We start from the raw sequence: 18,678 nt of genomic DNA, 5'->3' as shown, positions 1-18,678 counted from the left end.
CTCTGCTCAGAGGTGGGTTTTAGGGGAATTGCGTCCCAGAATATGGTTCATAAGGTCTCCCTGTATACAGATGACCTCCTTCTATATGTCTCTGACCCAGCAAACTCTTTCCCTGTGATTCTTCATATCTTAAATTGTTATGCTAGTATATCTGTTTAGAAATTGAATTATCAAAAAAGTGAGCTTCTACCTTTCAATGCGTCCCCCAAAGCTCTTCCACATATAAATATGGCATTTAAATGGTCGAGCAGTGGTTTTCGCTATTTGGGTATCCATGTTATTACATCCTTGTCTGATTTATATCACGGCAATTTGGCTCCACTAGTTAAAAGGATGGAAAACGACTGCTCGCTGGTTAACTTTGCCTCTCTCACTCATAGGCCGTATCAGTCAAGTAATGATGATGGTTCTTCCATCAACATGTCCCCATTTTTTTGGTCAAATCAAAATTAGGTTTTACTATTGGGCTGCAAATGTACAAAAACTTCTTCTCCGTTTGGACGATGAACACTCTTTACCTGTATGGGTTAATTTTGAACAGGACTTTGCACCATTCTCCTTGCATTCTGCTCTTTGTTCTTCCTCTGCTTCTTTCACATTGGTCCGGTTGCCCTTTAGTTTGTATATCGCTGAAACTTTGGAGTCAGGTTAGAAAGCACTTTGGTCTTTCAGGTCCTTTAGTCCTTACCTCAGTTTATAGGAATTGCAATTTTGTACCTTCTGGGACGGACCCTGTATTTCGTCTATAGTTAGATAATGGAATCAAGTCTGTTGGGAGATTTCTACAACAATAATATTTTCTCATTCTTTGCCCAACTCGCTGCCAAATTTAGTCCTCCAAACCATCACCTTTTTCACTTCTTTCAAATTACAGATTACATAAAAAAAACAATTTCCTCATTTCCCAAACTGCTCTCCAGAAACCCTGGTAGATAGCCTTTTGACTGTAGACATCGCCACTGGGGGGGTGTATTTTGGTTCTTTACTGTTCTATGTGGTTGTCCACCTCATCGCTGTTCACTGCTGTTAAGGCCGCGTGGGAAAGCAGTTTTGGTATCACATTAACTAGGCAGCAATGGGATTCTGCTCTATCTTTGATTTGTTTATTGTCCATTTGCGCTCATCACAAGTTGATTCATTGTATGGTTCTCTTTAGCCTCCATTATACATATGTGAAACTGCCAAGATTTATTCCTCTGCTAGTGAGACCTGTGGTAGATGTCATTTATCTCCGGCCAACCATGTGCTGCTCGGGGTGTTCACATACAGTTGATTCTCTGTTTGAATATGCCATTTATACTGTGCTCTCTCCATTTTTATGTTCAAAATGTTCAATGAATATAGCCGAATAAAAAGAGACTTGGGGAAACTTCCATAAAAATCCTTGACTCTACCTTTAAATGTAATTTGCAACAAAGGGACAGGAAGTTGCTACCCCAGAATCAGTGCTTTGTTTGTACTTTTTGTGGTGCAGTAAAGTAGCTGTAAGGTGATGGGAAAAGGATTCTCTTCTTTACTGCATTCTAAATAACTGATACATAGTCACTGAAAACGCTGCACATTGTATCTTAGCCGAAGAGTTACTCATTTGATGGAAAGAACGAGTTTTATGTTCAAGGACTCAACCAGCTACAATGTTATCTGCAGAAGGACAAAGGCCCGAGCCAGTGGTATAAACACAAGAGACGTGTGTTTTCTTTGGAGCAGGATTGTGTTTCCTGCTAGTTGCTTTTTGCTCCATGTACCTCCATTGGGAAAGCCTTGAAGTTGACCGTGTGCTCCGATCCTCTCTGGTTCTCTTTGCCCCAGTGGAATCGAACCTCATGAAGCTCGTACTCATGATCACTAGGCAATGGACCCCCAGTAACCACTGACAAAAAACACAGGAAACCACAATGAATTGTGAACAACTGTAAACAGGAAGCAACAGTTGAATTCAAGAGACACTCAGCAGGAGATAAAGTGGGTCATTTGCAGTTGGACAGAATTGATTTTGTTTGCACAACAAAATCCTAACCCTAACCGCCACAGTGACTAACACGAACAGCTAGACACACTTCTTGCTTCCTCTCAGCATATCGTCTGGTGGGGAGCCGGGTCTTGGCTCCTGGGGCTTACCTGACTTGGACTTGAGAAGGATGCGGACAGTGTGCCCGTCGTTGATGACTTCACATTCTCGACACACCACGTAGTTTGGTGACAAACCAGCATCCAGGAGGGAGGGGTCATACTGAGCTTCCCTGGAGTTGAGATTAATCGGAGACTGGTACTCGCCGTTGGCTGCTGGGAAATGGAGTCCCCATTCTACACCTATAAGTAAAAACCCACAGCAAACATGAAGCTATTTTTTTGCATGCAGTGTTGATTCCTGAGTTCGATACATCATTTTGCCTAAAGTGCCTTGCAAATATGATTGCACCCTTTCTTATTTTGTCAAATTATAATTTACTGAGATTTCATGTCATAAACCAACACAAACTGGTGGATAACAATAAATTAGAATGAAAATAATACATGTTTTTTTAAAGTAAAAATCTTAAACGTGTGGCATGTTCAGTCTCCTGAATCAATATTTTTTCTAGAAAAATATTTTTGCTATGATTGCGCCTGCAGGTCTCTGGTGCTGCGTCTCTACAGTTTTTTTTTTTCATCTAGAGACTGAAATGTTTGCCCATTCTGTTTTACAAAATTGCTCAAGTTCAGTTAGATTGGTTGGAGATTGTCAGTCAACTTGGAGTTTCATATTTTGCCACAAATTCATTCAAATGTATGTATGTCTAGATTTTGACTGGTCCGTTCAAACACACAAATCCATGTGGATTTGTACCAACATAGTTTAGATGTGCTGATCTAAACTATTAAACTATACATTGTACCTCTGGCAATATGTTTTAGTCCTGGTCCTACTATAAAGTGTATTTCATGCCTGCCTGATGATGCTGCCATCACCATGTTTCAACATGGGGAAGGTGTGTTTTCCCACAGACAGTGATTTACATGTGGGCCAATTAACTTTTATATAGTTACCATGGGTCTTCTGGCCACTTCTTATTGCTTTTCTTGTCAGTTTATGAGATCTTCTAGCCTTGGGACGTTGATAACCTTACTTTGCTTTGGACACCTCCACAGCTATAACCCTGCTCTTCCTGCCGCTGTTTGCTCTTTTAGACTTTAACAAAACAGCTGGATTTAAACTGCAATTAATGTACATTGAGATGGAATCTAATTGCTAATTATGTGACTGCTGAACACAGTTGGTTCCACTTGAGCTTGTTTAGAGATGTTCAATCTAAAAAAGGCTAAAGGTATGCCACACTTTTCAGAATTAATTCCTCCAAAAATATTTTGAAGACCATGTATCCATATTTACTTCAACTCCAAAAATATGTACCTTTTGGTGTTTTATCAGATAAAATCCTAGTAAAACTTTATGGTTGTAACTTGACAAAATATGAAAGCATACATAAATGTTACTTAACATCAACACAGAGACTTTTTACTGTTGATATCCCTTATACCAATGGCATGCTGTAAAATGATAACTAAATATTCTGTTTTCTAAGAGAGAGACAAATCTCTTCAGTGTAAAACATAAAAGTGGGCTGGTTATAGATGGTTTTGTCTAATGGATGTGAAATGACTACACAGAATTAGCAACTTCCTCATAATTCCTGTAAAAATCACCAGTTTTACACACACTCCCATGATGGCCAAGCTGCTATTGCAACCTTACATCCACCATTATTCAGCAAACGTTTACCAGTGAGTTTTCTAGAGCGGGCATTTAACTTTGAAGCTTGAAAGAATAGAGAGTGTGGTTAATGTTATTAATATCTTAGTATTATACTGCTGATGTACACTCTGGACAGTTTGCCAGCTCGTCAGAGGACAACACAGAGACAAACAGGACAAACATTTGTGCACACGCTCAATCGTTACTCCATGCAGAAACAGTTAATGCCATAAGATTTACTTCCAATGAGCCAGGCTTTCTTTAAATCTTTTAAATTGGTTTTAGCTCAAATATTCTCTGAGTTTTTAAATGTCTTTATCCCTCATCTCCTGTCCTGTATTTAACACCAAGGAATTTCTTTTTGTTTTATTTAAGACGACGTTAAGTACATCTACTGATGAAAAAGTGCCTTTAATATGATCTAAATGCCCCAAGTAGCCTGATTTACCAAGCCTGGATTTCAATGTCTTTGTTTAGGTCACGTTTTGATTAAGGCTATGGGCTGAAAAAAAGTCCCATTTTAGACATATTTTATTGGTCTAAATACAGACAAAGACTGGCTGAGTTTAGATAGTCGTCCATGAAGCCCAAGTATTTGGTGACTTGTTCTTGCATGGCACCTTATTTTGCATTAGGATCTTAAAAATATGAGAAAAAAGTGGACAAGTAAAGAACAAAAGTTTCAGGTCTAAAGGTAATAAACAAAAATTCAAAAATGTTATGAAACTGGGTAAAAGAAAGAAGTGCCTCATTCATCGGTTTTCAGCTAGTTACACTTTATTAATAATCTTATTGGTTGAAAAAGTAAAATAAATCATTGAATAAAAACTGTTTGAGTACAAGTTAAATGTGTAAACAAGTTTGAACAAATTTTAACATAACAACATAACTACCTAACAAGGTGAAATGATTTCCTTGGAAGAAAATATTAAACATACAACAATCAAGTCAAGACCTTTGCACTCTACTGTTCATGGATGTATTTTTATGTGTACTCAACATACATTTTTAAAATCTACATTTATTTCTAGCATGTGCTAAAATCAGGCAGACACCGTTTAAAGGTCACTTGTATGGAAGGCTGATGATAAACTAGGATTATGGGGTCTGCTGCACTTCATAATTTTAATTTATCTCAATCCACTGAGTCAGAAGGATTAACTGGAGCTGCCAGAATGAAGAGGGTTTCAGTCTCTTACGCTCACAAATCTTCAGCTATGTCATGATTTGGTTTAAGATTCAAATGCAGAGTGGAGAAGAAGTTGGTTCAATTGATTTTTAATGATTTGCAGTTGGGAAAATCACTTGCAAGAAACAGGTCCTACAGTAGAGGATAGATTAGAGGAAGCAGGAAAAAACAGGAGCACGTAACTGACATAATGATCCAGTAAAGAGAACCGGTGAGCATATATGCACTAGGGGCAGGGGAGAGAAATGACAAGCAAACCAGAAGAGCTAACCGGAGGGAATGAGTTGAAGCTGAGGCCGAGAGAAGGCAGAGCAGTCAGAGGAGAGATGAGTAGCCGATGAGAGAGACACAGGAAGAAACTCAGGTAAGTATCTTTCAGAAATAATCTAAAACAACAGAAGAATAATCTAATGAGGGGAAACTATCACCAAAGGAATGAATGGATAAAGCAACACCATGCAGCAGCAACACAGAAGAGAACCCATCAAGGCAAGATCCAACAAGAAGGTGATCAAAACTGGAAAAAAAACAGATGAAAATCAAAACATAAACACCAGTGGATTGTGGTAAGGTAAGAAGAACAGCAAATCATGATCACGCTCTAGAAAAATTTATTTTGGAGGGTTTTAGAATACTGCTTATTACAGTAAAATCATTCACAATTTCATCAACGATATTAGTTTTAATGTAGCTGAAAAGGGAAATTTAATGTTTGGAATCAAACTACTTTCACTGTCTTTTAGCGGTTTAATATAAATATCAATCAATGTTGATCAAAATCTTCCTAAGTAAACTGAAGGTAATTTGATAAACCGTTTTTACTGCCAGCATTTTGTTTGTTTTATCAGAATCACAGCCATTTAGGAATCCCAGAGGGAAATTGTATTGTTGCAGTTGCTTAGTTTCAGTGTACAGAGGGGATTTGAAACACATGAGATAATACAAAAGAAAAAGTAAATTGTAAAAACAAGTATAAATATGTGAAAAATGTAATTCACGCTCATTTAAAATAAATAAAACCCAGTCCCATTTTTGAGCTACAAATACTACAAAAAAAAAATACCATGAAGCCGTTACTGCTTTTTGTGGTCAGAATGAGGAGCTGTCCAGACGCATGGCTACAGGTAGGAAAGATTTCCTTTGGTGTTCATTGGTGCAACACGGTGGAATCAGTCTCACAAAATGAGCCCCTTGAATTTGCAAGCACGACGTCCAGAGGATGTTTCAGTAAAAAAACATTCCCAGCTCCCATCTATTAATATTTCTAATTTATTTATATTGCATTTCATGCAGTAAGATCAAAACCCACAGTTGCATGTTATTTCTTGACATATACGTGGTGGCAGTAATGGTGATTCAAAAGAGCAGACCCTAATTATTTTAGTGATTGTATGTATCCACTTTAATTACCTCATTTCTTGTCATGTTTAAAATGTGTTTCTTTCCTTAGAAAACTGATACCTGATAAGATAGGAAATCACGTAGTCTGGTGCAAAGTAGGACTGAGAGTGATTATCTGCATCATTTTGGCTTAGTCATCCACATTTTTTTATTCAAAAGCTATAGTGGGCTACCACAGGTTTTAAAGGTACGGCCCTGAGACCTTTCAGTCCCATTGTTCATTGTTCCACGCGGGGAAACCTGGTGCACAACAGCAGTCAGAGATAATCAAGACACAATCCACACACGACAACACAAATACCACCCTCAGCAACGAGGAATAAAACGGTCAAACATTCTAAAATGTTCTAAAATGAGTTGATTAATACCTTTGATAGCACTTGGGACAAAAGAATATTTGTACCGAATCCACGGGACCTTTGACCTGAAGGAAGTAGAACAAACTGGTGGTCTCTGCTGGCTAAGATGGTTTTGCCCATCCAATATTATGAGAAAAATAATAATAACCTCCTCCTGTAAAAGAGTAAGCTTTATAGGTGTTTAATGAATTCACCAACCGAGTTCTCCAGATGGACGTAAATCAGTCTAGTCTTATCCAACAATCTGAGAGTACTGCGATCCATGAGGTCTGTCGATAACAAAGGAGTCTCAAGAGAACCCACGGGCCCTCCTTTAATTCAGAGTTCAAATAGTTTTCAGGTATTTCTAAGATTGTTCGGCCGTCTCTGAGCCTTCTTTACGCCCACGCAGCGTTTTAATTATGTGCTCTGAAACAGGATTTCTCATTGCAACTGTGTGACTACGAGAGTGTTGAGCTATTTAAAACAAAATGAAACAGGTTGTGGTTACAGAAAGAGGGTCGGGTTGTCCTATCTGGGGCAAGTGACCTTAGTAAAATTATAAGCTTGCATAAAGTGAGGTAGAGAGTGGTATTGTGACATATTTTGGCCCATAGAACATCGGATAGGATCCACTCCAGAAGGATATTTAGACGTATACAAATTAAACAGATTTGCTCCGACTGAATGTGGAAGAAAGGCTTGATACAGTGACGTGCAGTCTTTATTTATTTTCATCAAAGAATCAATATTTTTTTCCACGTCTCTTGGTGAATTGATTTGGCTCAATCACTCTCCTTCATCACTTTGCAATGAGTCTACTCTGTAGAGTGTATATATTAGTAAATCTGACTCTGATGACGTCAGTGCCTCGCCAGCTATGAACCCTACCGCACGTCACTTGCCTGATACTATCAGTGACACCAAAAGTCTGGTTTTACTTCAGCTCTGAGGTTGACTTTGCTACACGGTGAAAGCAGAACAAGACGCAACGTGTTTACAAGATGCAATGTGTTTTTAAAAACAGGCCAAGATGTAAAACAGAGAGAGACTTTATGGGGGAGAAGGAGCCTCTCTGCAGCAGGAGCGGACGCCTTTGTCCACAGTGGCGAACCACGGCACAGAAGGGTGGGGAGGCCGTCACATTCCCTCTTTCCTCAGCAACTAAAGCCATGACAACAGTTTTCTGAACACCCCCAGGGTTTCACTACAGCACTGAAAAGATCCACACTGCGTTCAATTCTGCAAAGGCTCGGGAAAGCTGATGTTGCTGCTACTTTTTAACCAAATTCTTACATTTTCCCTTATTTTGCTAATTTAAAGAGTTATTTGAACTCCTTCTCTTACATGTATGCAAATCTAGAACTGGGGTTGCAAACTTGTTCGTTTAGCCAGCCAGAAGCCCTTTCCCACTGGTTAGAAAAACACTAACAACCAGAGGACTCTGACATGTATGCCAAGAGAAAGCATCACATCAGTATTCAGTGCCATGCAGACCTTGCAGTGGGCATGGGCAGTTTTTGTCTCAGGTTCTAGTTCATGAAAAAAAGGAAGAAAAAAATAAGTAAGTGTAGTTTTACAAACAGTAAAAGTTTTTTGTTTTATTTTAAGATTTTATTGCCGCTAGTGGCCGTTATTTCACCATAAGCCAACAGGAAATGGGGCTGAGAGAGAGTGGAGAGACGTGCTGCAAAGGTCCGCGGGCCGGGACTCAGACCCCGGACGGCCACGTTGAGGACTGAGGCCTCAGAACATGGGTTGTTTGGTCTACTCCTGAGGCAGCACCATGCCCAGTAAAAGCTTTTTAACGTCTCCATTCTCCATCTGTGGTCACATTGAGTTTGGGCAGAATTTAGCTGACGAACTGCTCGCTACTTGTATTTTGCAACGTCAGAACTGAAATAACGCAGGTTCGGTTTTCACGTGTAGAGTCCAGAAAAACTGCAGATATGAACATATTTATGAGCACCCCTGCTAAATGTTTAAAGTGCCCTCACGGAAATCCATATTTTATTGTAAAGGCATAATCATAGTGTGAAATTTCTAGTAACCAACCGTTAATTGACTACAGTTATTCAAAGGGGTGGAAAATGCAATATAGGGAAATAATAGTTTGTTCCCCCGTGTCACAGTTATTGGTAGCACCGTTGAGGTTTGAGTCTACTCAGTGAAGGAGTGTTGACTCCATAGCTCCAGGTCGTCCGGCTACTCGCCCCTACAGGCATTCTGTAGTATTCAGGTCTAGAGACTAAAGAAGGAGGTTGATTTTGTTTCAGGAGAACCGTTTCTGTTTTGATTTCACCACATCTATTGAGTTACTATTCTGGTGAAAGTCCCAATGGCGATCAATTTCTTACTTTTCTGATAGAAGTCTCCCAAGTTTTTTCTTGGTCTCATGCCCTGCTGCAAGGTTTCTCAGGCCTTTGGAGGGGAGACAGGCCCACATTATCATAGACCCTCCACTGCACTTAAATGCTTTTCCATATATTCATGTTATGTTTCAAGCCCACCAGCAACGTTTGTTGCCAAAACGCTAAAATGTATTCTCTCCTCAGCAAAGCCCACAGATCCAGTTAAAGTCCCAGAAGAGGTTATGATGTGATGATAGGATGGAAAGGGCTCTATCGCTGCCAGTCGGCACAAAACAGTGACTAATGGTTCCTGTCTACGCTAGTTGACCAGAAGATGCCACCATTTCCCCGCGGGGAGGGGAGGTTTTACCAGGGATGAAAATGAATTTGTCTGTATCTGAATGGAGAAAACAGCAGCAGATTTTGGTATTAACGACAGTCATGCAATTGTTCTTTTAACTATATTTTACTGGAGTTCTTTATTGTAAGGCCCCAACCCCCTCAAAAAAATGTTAATGGTTGATATAAAAAAAAAACTCATGCAACACTAACTTAAAAAAAAAAAGATGAAAATCCAGTGGATCCAAGCTGTTTTGAACAGTTGATTTAAACAAGTGGACTGCAAGATATTAACCTTAGACTGGAAAGGGTATTGGAAAATGTTAAAGTAACTTCTATGTTTGAAATTCAGTATAGCATCTTTTCATCCTCTGCTTTCCTGCAAGATCAGGTTTATGACTGAGGTTCATTTTGTGTACCTTGTTAAAAGGAGGAGTTTAAAAAGTCTATTCATGAGAACAAAACTTAAGATTTTTTTTTTTGTTGTTTTTTTTTGTTTTTTACATGTCCTGTTTGGCATTCTAGTATTAAGGTTTGCCGTCTTAATGCCAAGGAGAGACCAACAGATTTACTTTCATAAATGGAGCATTACTGCTTTCGTTATAGTGCTCCACTTGATATATATCCAAAAAGCTTTTATAGATATTATTTGGGATTGTTTTAAGTTCATTATATATCCATGACAATACACATAACCATTAGTAGTGTTCTGCAGAAACAATGTATTACACTGATTAAAGCATTTTTGTGGAATGGTAAGAAGTCGAGAATTGAATCAAGAACGCACTTCCAGATTTAGAGCAATGTAATATTGTATTTGAAATTAATTAATAAAGCAGACACTTGAAAACACCAGATTCAATTCTGTTAGCTCTGTTTAATGTCATTTAGGTCCTGTCACAAAAATCTATCGATCTAGTGCAGAGAAACCTGGCTGTACGTGTAGGAAAATCTCCCTTCTGGGGGCGTATATGGCTAGAGATAGAAGTATAGGAGATAGAGATTAGATCTGTGGAAGGGACATTTATACCATTTAGTTTGGTAAAAGAAGCTTTCACTATGATATAAAGGGGATTTTTGGAAGTATTTACAACTCAGGTGTGGTTTGTAATCTGCTTTTGATCTACAACTGATGCAGAACGTAGATATGATAACGAACTGCTTAAACTCACCTAGTAATGTGTGGTCGGCCTCTGTGTTTGACAAAAACAACTTTTAAGTCAACAAGAAGGACTTTGTGAGAGCAAAGGGATCTAAATATTAAACTCAATGAAGACATATGGAGTAATATTATCTCAAGAATAAGGTGGGGCTATTAGATATGCTTGAAGTGCATGTATTCATTATTAGATTGTACAGATGGGTCTACAGCAAGATAATAAATGTTGCAAATGTGGCTAGGAAATCGGTATCTATCTTCATTTGGGAAAGTGGACTAGACTAAATCACCGCTGCTGCATTTGTTGGCAGATAAATCTCTCCTTGACTGATCGCAGAAATGTCAGGGTTTGCAGTGGCTGGATTCGTTGTTGCTGCAAGACTTATTCTAAGGGACTGGAAAAGTCCCCACAGACCCTAGATCGGGGACTGGATTAAACCCATGACAGAGATGGCTTCTTTTGAATCACTAAGATAATCAATGTTCAGGTAAAAGAAGAAAAAAATGAACTAAATATGGATTTAAGTCATTGATTAGATCACAGGATGGAATCATCACTGCGTATTTGCTCGGTATGTGCCATTTTTTGATTTTGACTTTGATTGCATGGAATTGTGTTGTTATATTTGTATTTTGGTTCTTTCTTTGTCTGTTTGTATGAAAATTCAATAAAAAAAAACTTAAATGGAAAAAAAAAAACCTCTTGCAAGTTGACAATATCACAGGTGTCCTGCTACGATGTTTCTCAGTTGTGTCAACATTTCAGTTTCATCTTTGCTCACACGGGTTACTTTATTACTAATTAGCTCAGATCATAAAAGCATGTAGTAAGTGGGGTTTTTTTTTGTGTCTTGTCAAACAGTCATATCTGAATCATGCGTATAGAATGTTTTGCATCACTGGGCCATACTCACAGGAAGAGTCACAGAACTGTATCACAGTTCATCCTCGGATGCTCAGTAAAAGCAGCAAAAGAAGAAAGACAGTGAGAGAGGAAAAGAACAGCTGACCATAATAAAGTGATTGTTTAAAACTGGGTTGTGTTAATAGGTAGAAATTATAAACCTCCTTGTTGTTGTTTTTTTTAGAAGAACAGAAAGATTTGATCAGGATTATGGCAGCTGCATTACTCCGCAAAAGCACTCACACCCTTGAACCTTTCCGCAATGTTATTATGCTACAAACATCAGCGTGCTTTTATGGGGATATTGGGATTTTGTAAATAAAACAAAGCAACACATATTTGTCAGATGGAAGAAAAGTTATAAATTTTTTCCAAAAAAATAATTGAAAGGTTTAGCGTGTATTTGTAGCAACCCCCTCTGAGTTGATGAGCCTTGTGCGCCGTTTCTTTTTTTATTTACAATAATAACTCTGTCATGGTTTAGTTTTGATTCAGCTTTTGTTGCCATTGGTATTTGGTTTTTCCAAATTGTTTTAGTTAGGGTTTGACTTTATTTATTGTTTTTAGTTTCTCCTTCCCCTCACTTCAGCCTTCCCTTCCACTGCAGTTAGTCACACCTGCCAGCCACTAATTAGCCAGACTCACTTCACCTGCCAGCCTCCCTACTTAAGCCTCACTCTGCCTGTCACTCCTTTGCCGGTCCGTCATCTTTCCACACCTCTCCATGCCAGTTCCCGTTTTGCCTTGGAAGCTTTGTTTCACTCCTGTTGTTAAGGTTAGTCCTGCCAGTCACTCTAAAGACTATTCGTTCACTGTTTGCTCCTGGAGAGGTTCTGCTCTGTGTCCTGGTGTCTCTCAAGTTCTGCTAACCTGACTAGCCACTCTGAGAAAGCTCTGCCCGGTGCCAAGCCTCCCAGCTTCGTTTGGACTCTCTCTCCAGGCTGTCAGCCCCTGCCTTCACCTGCACCCCTGAGCCGTTGTATTCCTGCACCTCCGGTTACATCTTCCATCAGTCATCAACCCTTCAATAAACCTCTCAAACTTTTGTCCTGTGTGTGTTCTGAGTTCATCAATAAACAAATCCTGACAGTACGGACCGGCCAAAAGGATGAACTCAGACACCACATGGAACTTACCTGCAGGGGCTGACACCCCGGAGATCCGTGCATACCTGGACATGTGCGAACGCCTGATGAAAGAGAGGTACGCCAGGATGGCTTCTGCCCAGGACCCTGCGCCGCCGATCAAGGCCGACTCCACTCCCCAGGTGTTCTACGTGGGCGTTGTTGCCGCTACCCCAGGGCACGAGAAGAGAAGCCGCAGATCCCTTCGTCGCCTATGTCACCACCTCTATGACTCGCAGCTGGCTCCCCGAGTAAAGCTCAATGTTCCATCCATCAGAGCCCCACATGTCGAGGAGGACCAGCTGTGGAGCTTCTATTACGGTGACCGGGACGACCTTCTTCCCCGTGGGCCTGTAGCCACCCCTCTGCCAGCCTCTGTACCCCCGTCTGGCTCCTCCCGGCTAGGACGCCGGGCACTCCGACGCCTTAAGGCCTCCGAAGACTCGCTCCCGCTCAGGTCCCGTGAGGGGGTTCAGGAGGACCCGCCCTCTGAAGCCTGTAGCCCGGCAGCGTCCGAGGTAGCTGAAGAGATGGTTCCGCCTCCACCCGAAAACTCCACTCTGCCGGCCACCGTAGGCTTCGCTCTGCCGGCCGCTGAAAGCTCCGCTCCGCCGGCCGACGTAGGCTCCGCTCTGCCGGCCACCGTAAGCTCCGCTCTGCCGGCCACCGTAAGCTCCGCTCTGCCGGCCACCGTAAGCTCCGCTCTGCCGGCCACCGTAGGCTCCGCTCTGCCGGCCTCTGAAGGCTCCGCTCTGCCGGCCACCGTAGGCTCCGCTCCGCCGGCCGACGTAGGCTCCGCTCTGCCGGCCACCGAAAGCTCCGCTCTGCCGGCCTCTGAAGGCTTCGCTCTGCCGGCCACCGCAAGCTTCGCTCTGCCGGCCTCTGAAGGCTTCGCTCTGCCGGCCGCTGAAAGCTCCGCTCCGCCGGCCGACGCAGATCAGCCCGAGGCCTCCGAGGAAGCCGCCCTGCCTCAGGCCGAGGCCTCCGAGGAAGCCGCCCTGCCTCAGGCCGAGGCCTCCGAGGGAGTAGTTTCGCCTCAGGCCGAGGCCTCCGAGGGAGTAGTTTCGCCTCAGGATGAGGCCTCCGAGGGAGTAGTTTCGCCTCAGGATGAGGCCTCCGAGGGAGTAGTTTCGCCTCAGGATGAGGCCTCCGAGGGAGTAGTTTCGCCTCAGGATGAGGCCTCCGAGGGAGTAGTTTCGCCTCAGGATGAGGCCTCCGAGGGAGTAGTTTCGCCTCAGGATGAGGCCTCCGAGGGAGTAGTTTCGCCTCAGGATGAGGCCTCCGAGGGAGTAGTTTCGCCTCAGGATGAGGCCTTAGTTGATGCTACTCCTATTTCTAGTTCGTCGTGCCGGGGTCGTCCTCCACGACGCCCGCACCAGACTTTCCTGTTCGGCCGGAGCCAAAGACTGCGGACTCCGGGCCGCTCAACTTTGCTTCGTCGGGGCCGTCCACAACGGCGCCCGCCTCTGACTTTCCTGTCCGGCCGGAGCCGCAGACTGTGGACTCCAGGCCGCTCGACTTTGCCTCGTCGGGGCCGCCCACCACGGCGACCGCCTCTGACTTTCCTGCTCGGCCGGAGCCGCAGACTGCGGACTCCGGGCCGCTCGTCTTTGCCTCGTCGGGGCCGTCCACCACGGCGCCCGCTTTTGACTTTTCTGTTCGGCCGGAACTGCCGACCGCGGTCTCCAGGCCGCTTGACTTTGCCTCGTCGGGGCCGTCCACCACGGCGCCCGCCTTTGACTTTTCTGTTCGGCCGGAGCTGCCGACCGCGGTCTCCAGGCCGCTTGACTTTGCCTCGTCAGGGCCGCCCTCCTCAAGGGCTTAGTCGGGCGATGCTGCTCCGCCGCCTGCCTCGTCCAGGACGACCTCCACGAGAACTCTTGCGGCTTAGCAGCCGTCTTTGCCTACGCCCTTAAGGCCAGTGCTTTCTGTTTTATTTTGTTTAAGCTCGGTTTTAGTTTTGATTGATTTAGAATTCCTCGGTTTAGAATTATTTAGGGGGTTCTTTGTTTTCTTAGAGTACTTAGTCTCTGTTTTGCTTTGTTTTTTCCTGCTCTGTTTTAGGAGTCTAGATTTTGCCTTAGTTTTCTAGGTTTGCCCAGCCTTGTCATTTTAGCTTTAGCTCTCTGGTTGTCACGTTAGTGTACTTGTTCAAGTCCTAGTTTTTCTTGTTTTTTCCTTCATTCGTAGTTAGCTTTAGTTTCATTTTCTGCTTTAGTGTTTTGATTTTATGTTTTGCCTTAGTTTTTCTTTTGTGGTGTTATCCCTGCTCTAGTTTTGCCTTATTTTCTAGTTCTTGGTTTGATTCTTTATTTTTGTCCTGCGCTTTTAGTTTCCAGCGCTCCTTAGGTCTTAGCGCTCACTTAGATTTCTGACCCCTGGCCCTGAGCTGTTTCATGCTCCTTAGCTTTGGCTGGTTCGAGCTTCCTTGGTTTCTGTTTTGGCCTCTTAGTTCCTTAGTCCCCTGGCGTGTTATGACGCCCTCTGTTTCTCGGTTCTCTGGCGTGTTTGGACGCCCACTGATTCTTGGCTCTCTGGCGTGTTAGGACGCCCTCTGATTTTCGGTTCCCCGGCGTGTTAGGACGCCCTCTGATTCTCGGTTCCCCGGCGTGTTAGGACGCCCTCTGATTCTTGGTTCCCTGGCGTGTTGGGACGCCCTCTGATTCTTGGTTCCCCGGCATGTTAGGATGCCCTCTGATTTGTGGTTCCCCAGCGTCTTAGGACGCCCTCGGTTCCCCGGCGTTTTAGTACGCCCTCCGTTCTAGTTCCTTGGCATTTTAGATGTTTCTGCTTCCCTTGTGCCCCGGCGTTTCCCTCACGCCCCGGCGTTCTCTTCCCCAAGCCCCGGCGTTTCCCTCACGCCCCGGCGTGTTCTTCCCTCTGGCGTTGTCGTACGCCTGTTCTTCCCTCTGGCGTTGTCGTACGCCTGTTCTTCCCTCTGGCGTTGTCGTACGCCTGTTCTTCCCTCTGGCGTTGTCGTACGCCTGTTCTTCCCTCTGGCGTTGTCGTACGCCTTTTCTTCCCTTTGGCGTTAAGTACGCCCGTTTCTTCCCTTTGGCGTTAAGTACGCCCGTTCCTTCCCTTTGGCGTTAAGTACGCCCGTTCCTTCCCTTTGGCGTTAAGTGCGCCCGTTCCTTCCCTTCGGCGCTGTCGTGCGCCCGTTCCTTCCCTTTGGCGCTGTCGTGCGCCCGTTCCTTCCCTCTGGCGCTGTCGTGCGCCCGTTTCTTGCCTCTGGCGCTGTCGTGCGCCCGTTTCTTGCCTCTGGCGCTGTCGTGCGCCCGTTTCTTGCCTCTGGCGCTGTCGTGCGCCCGTTTCTTGCCTCTGGCGCTGTCGTGCGCCCGTTTCTTGCCTCTGGCGCTGTCGTGCGCCCGTTCTTCCCTCTGGCGTTGGCATGTCTGGACTTGCCCTTTGACATTGGCGCGCCTGCTCCTTCCCTCTGGCGTTGGTGCGTCTGGCCTTGCCCGTTTTGCCTTGTGGCGGTGTTCGCCCGTCTTGCCTGGTGGCGATGTTTGCCAGTCAGCGTCGGTTGGGCGCCCTTTTGTTGGCCTTTCGGCATCCGCTGGACGTTCTTTGTTTTGCCTACCAGGGGTTGTTAGAAACCCCTTTTAGTCCGCTTTGTTTTTCCTTTGTTTCGAATCGCCCTGAGTGGGTAGTTTTTTGTTTGATTTTGGCCCACCATCCGTGCCACCCTCCACCCACCCTGCTTTGATCAGTTTGGTTTGACTCTAGCCCGCCATCCATACCACCCTCCACCCACCCTGGGTTGGTTGTTGTTTGGCTTGTTAGGCCGTCCGGAGACCGGCCTTGAGGGGGGGGTAATGTCATGGTTTAGTTTTGATTCAGCTTTTGTTGCCATTGGTATTTGGTTTTTCCAAATTGTTTTAGTTAGGGTTTGACTTTATTTATTGTTTTTAGTTTCTCCATCCCCTCACTTCAGCCTTCCCTTCCACTGCAGTTAGTCACACCTGCCAGCCACTAATTAGCCAGACTCACTTCACCTGCCAGCCTCCCTACTTAAGCCTCACTCTGCCTGTCACTCCTTTGCCGGTCCGTCATCTTTCCACACCTCTCCATGCCAGTTCCCGTTTTGCCTTGGAAGCTTTGTTTCACTCCTGTTGTTAAGGTTAGTCCTGCCAGTCACTCTAAAGACTATTCGTTCACTGTTTGCTCCTGGAGAGGTTCTGCTCTGTGTCCTGGTGTCTCCAGAGTTCTGCTAACCTGACTAGCCGCCCTGGAGAAACTCAGCTCTGTGCCCTGGTGTCTCTCAAGTTCTGCTAACCTGACTAGCCACTCTGAGAAAGCTCTGCCCGGTGCCAAGCCTCCCAGCTTCGTTTGGACTCTCTCTCCAGGCTGTCAGCCCCTGCCTTCACCTGCACCCCTGAGCCGTTGTATTCCTGCACCTCCGGTTACATCTTCCATCAGTCATCAACCCTTCAATAAACCTCTCAAACTTTTGTCCTGTGTGTGTTCTGAGTTCATCAATAAACAAATCCTGACAAACTCAAGGTGAATCAGACTGGATAGAGAGCACCCGTGAATTGCCCTTTTTAATATCTCGTGTATCCAGTGTGATTCTTAACTGGATTGATGGTGTAGACTTTGCCTGGGACACCCTCAGGCAGACCATTGTCGTAGCGCTGGCTACATGTTGGAGCAGGGCTCACCGACCTTTATGAAACCGAGAGCTACTTCAACGGTGTTGTGTCATATGAAGGGCTACCAGTACTGATGCTTTGTTATAGATATTGTCATTTCTAAATGTATATAAATGCAAGTGTGATTGAACAAAAAAGAGTAACGGAATAAAATAAAGTTTTGGAGGTGGGTTGTGTTTTTTTTTAGAACAGGCTCGTTGGCACCATGTTGGTGACCCCTGTGTTAGAGTCTGGTTTAGACCCCATGCGGTCTTAAAAAGCTTTTCTCCCAGGATTACTAGGTATATTTAGACCTTCCATCTTCCCGTCAACTACATCCAGCTCTCCTGTCTTTGCTGACAACAAAAACATCCCCATAGCATGATGCTGCCGCCGCCGGCATGTTTCCTGTTTAACGTGATGTGCCGTGTTTTCTTTTCTTTCTCACACACTGTTTTGCATGTAAGTCGTTGAGTTCGTGTTTGTTCTCATTTTATGTCTTGTGGCAAAATGTAAGCAGGACTTCTTAAGACTTTCTTTCAACAATGACCTTCTTTCCACTCTTCTAAAAAACAGCATGTTTGTGGATTACAGGTGTGATAGTTGTCCTGTCAACAGATTTCATTCAGCGGTATCAGATTAAAGGGGGATGACTACAAATGCACTCCACGCTTATTTGATTTTGCTGGTGAACGTGTCTAAAAGCCACGTATCACTTTCCTCCCGCTTTCCAATTACGTAGTGGTTCGGGTCTAAATTTCATTATTATTTGCGGCCGTGGCGTTAAGGAAAGCGGAGAAGTTCAAGGGGTGTGAAAACTTTTGCCAAGCACAATCAGCTCTGTCACAACAGTTGAAGAGTCACGTTTCTAATTTACTTTGGCTAAACGGGACTGAGACTGACCTCACGGGGGGGTTTAGAGGAGGGGTCAGCCTCTTTTACAAACAAAAAGCAGTGGTCCCCCCCCATAACAAAATCAACAAACATTCAGAGTATTAATAAACTGAAACTTTTCAAAACCCTTTCTGGCTCATATTTCAGCGTTGTCACCCCCCCCCCCCCCTGACTCTGACTCTCAGCATCCCCTCATGTGCATATGGAGACCAGCCTACCTTCCTCATAGCCCCAGTCCAGCTCATCTTTCCCAGGGATATAATCTGACTCCTCGTTCACATTGTCGGCCATGGTGCCTCGCAGCTCCTTCTCTTTGGGTGGAAACCGGTCCGTGTTCCCAGGAAGCTCTCAGTCCCGCTGGTTCAAGTTCATTCACTTGCAGACGAAGCTGAGTTTCTTCAACCTGCTGGACAGATTCCCCAAAGAGTAAAAACGCTCTCTCTTTCCGCTTCTTCTGTTTTTGTCTTTGATTTAGTTTCTGTCCTACCTGTTTTGTTTTTTTTTAAATCTTTACAACCCTCCTTACCTCAGTCTCAGCTGCTGTGCACAAATCCACTAACGGATGAGAGTGAAGCGGTCTGCCTGTTTCTCTTTCCTCTGTGTTGCTCCTCC

General features: G+C 44.1%; 1 protein-coding gene across 3 annotated transcripts in view; it reads right to left on the bottom strand.

Moving 5' to 3' along the window:
• ca8 (carbonic anhydrase VIII) overlaps positions 1-18,678 on the bottom strand; it is a 41,747-nt gene extending 23,069 nt beyond the window's left edge. The window contains exons 1-4 of one of the 3 annotated variants that reach the window (XM_036134917.1): positions 18,593-18,678; positions 18,285-18,469; positions 2,119-2,310; positions 1,746-1,870 (exon numbers count right to left, since the gene is read on the bottom strand). In XM_036134917.1, the coding sequence (XP_035990810.1) occupies positions 1,746-1,870; positions 2,119-2,310; positions 18,285-18,357 (390 nt within the window). In that variant the 5' untranslated portion in view covers positions 18,358-18,469; positions 18,593-18,678. The other 2 variants (XM_036134916.1, XM_036134918.1) reach the window with 2 other exon arrangements.

Source organism: Fundulus heteroclitus, unplaced genomic scaffold (genome assembly GCF_011125445.2).
Source record: "Fundulus heteroclitus isolate FHET01 unplaced genomic scaffold, MU-UCD_Fhet_4.1 scaffold_94, whole genome shotgun sequence".
NCBI lineage: Eukaryota > Metazoa > Chordata > Actinopteri > Cyprinodontiformes > Fundulidae > Fundulus > Fundulus heteroclitus.
This window is presented reverse-complemented; position numbering and strand designations above follow the sequence as displayed.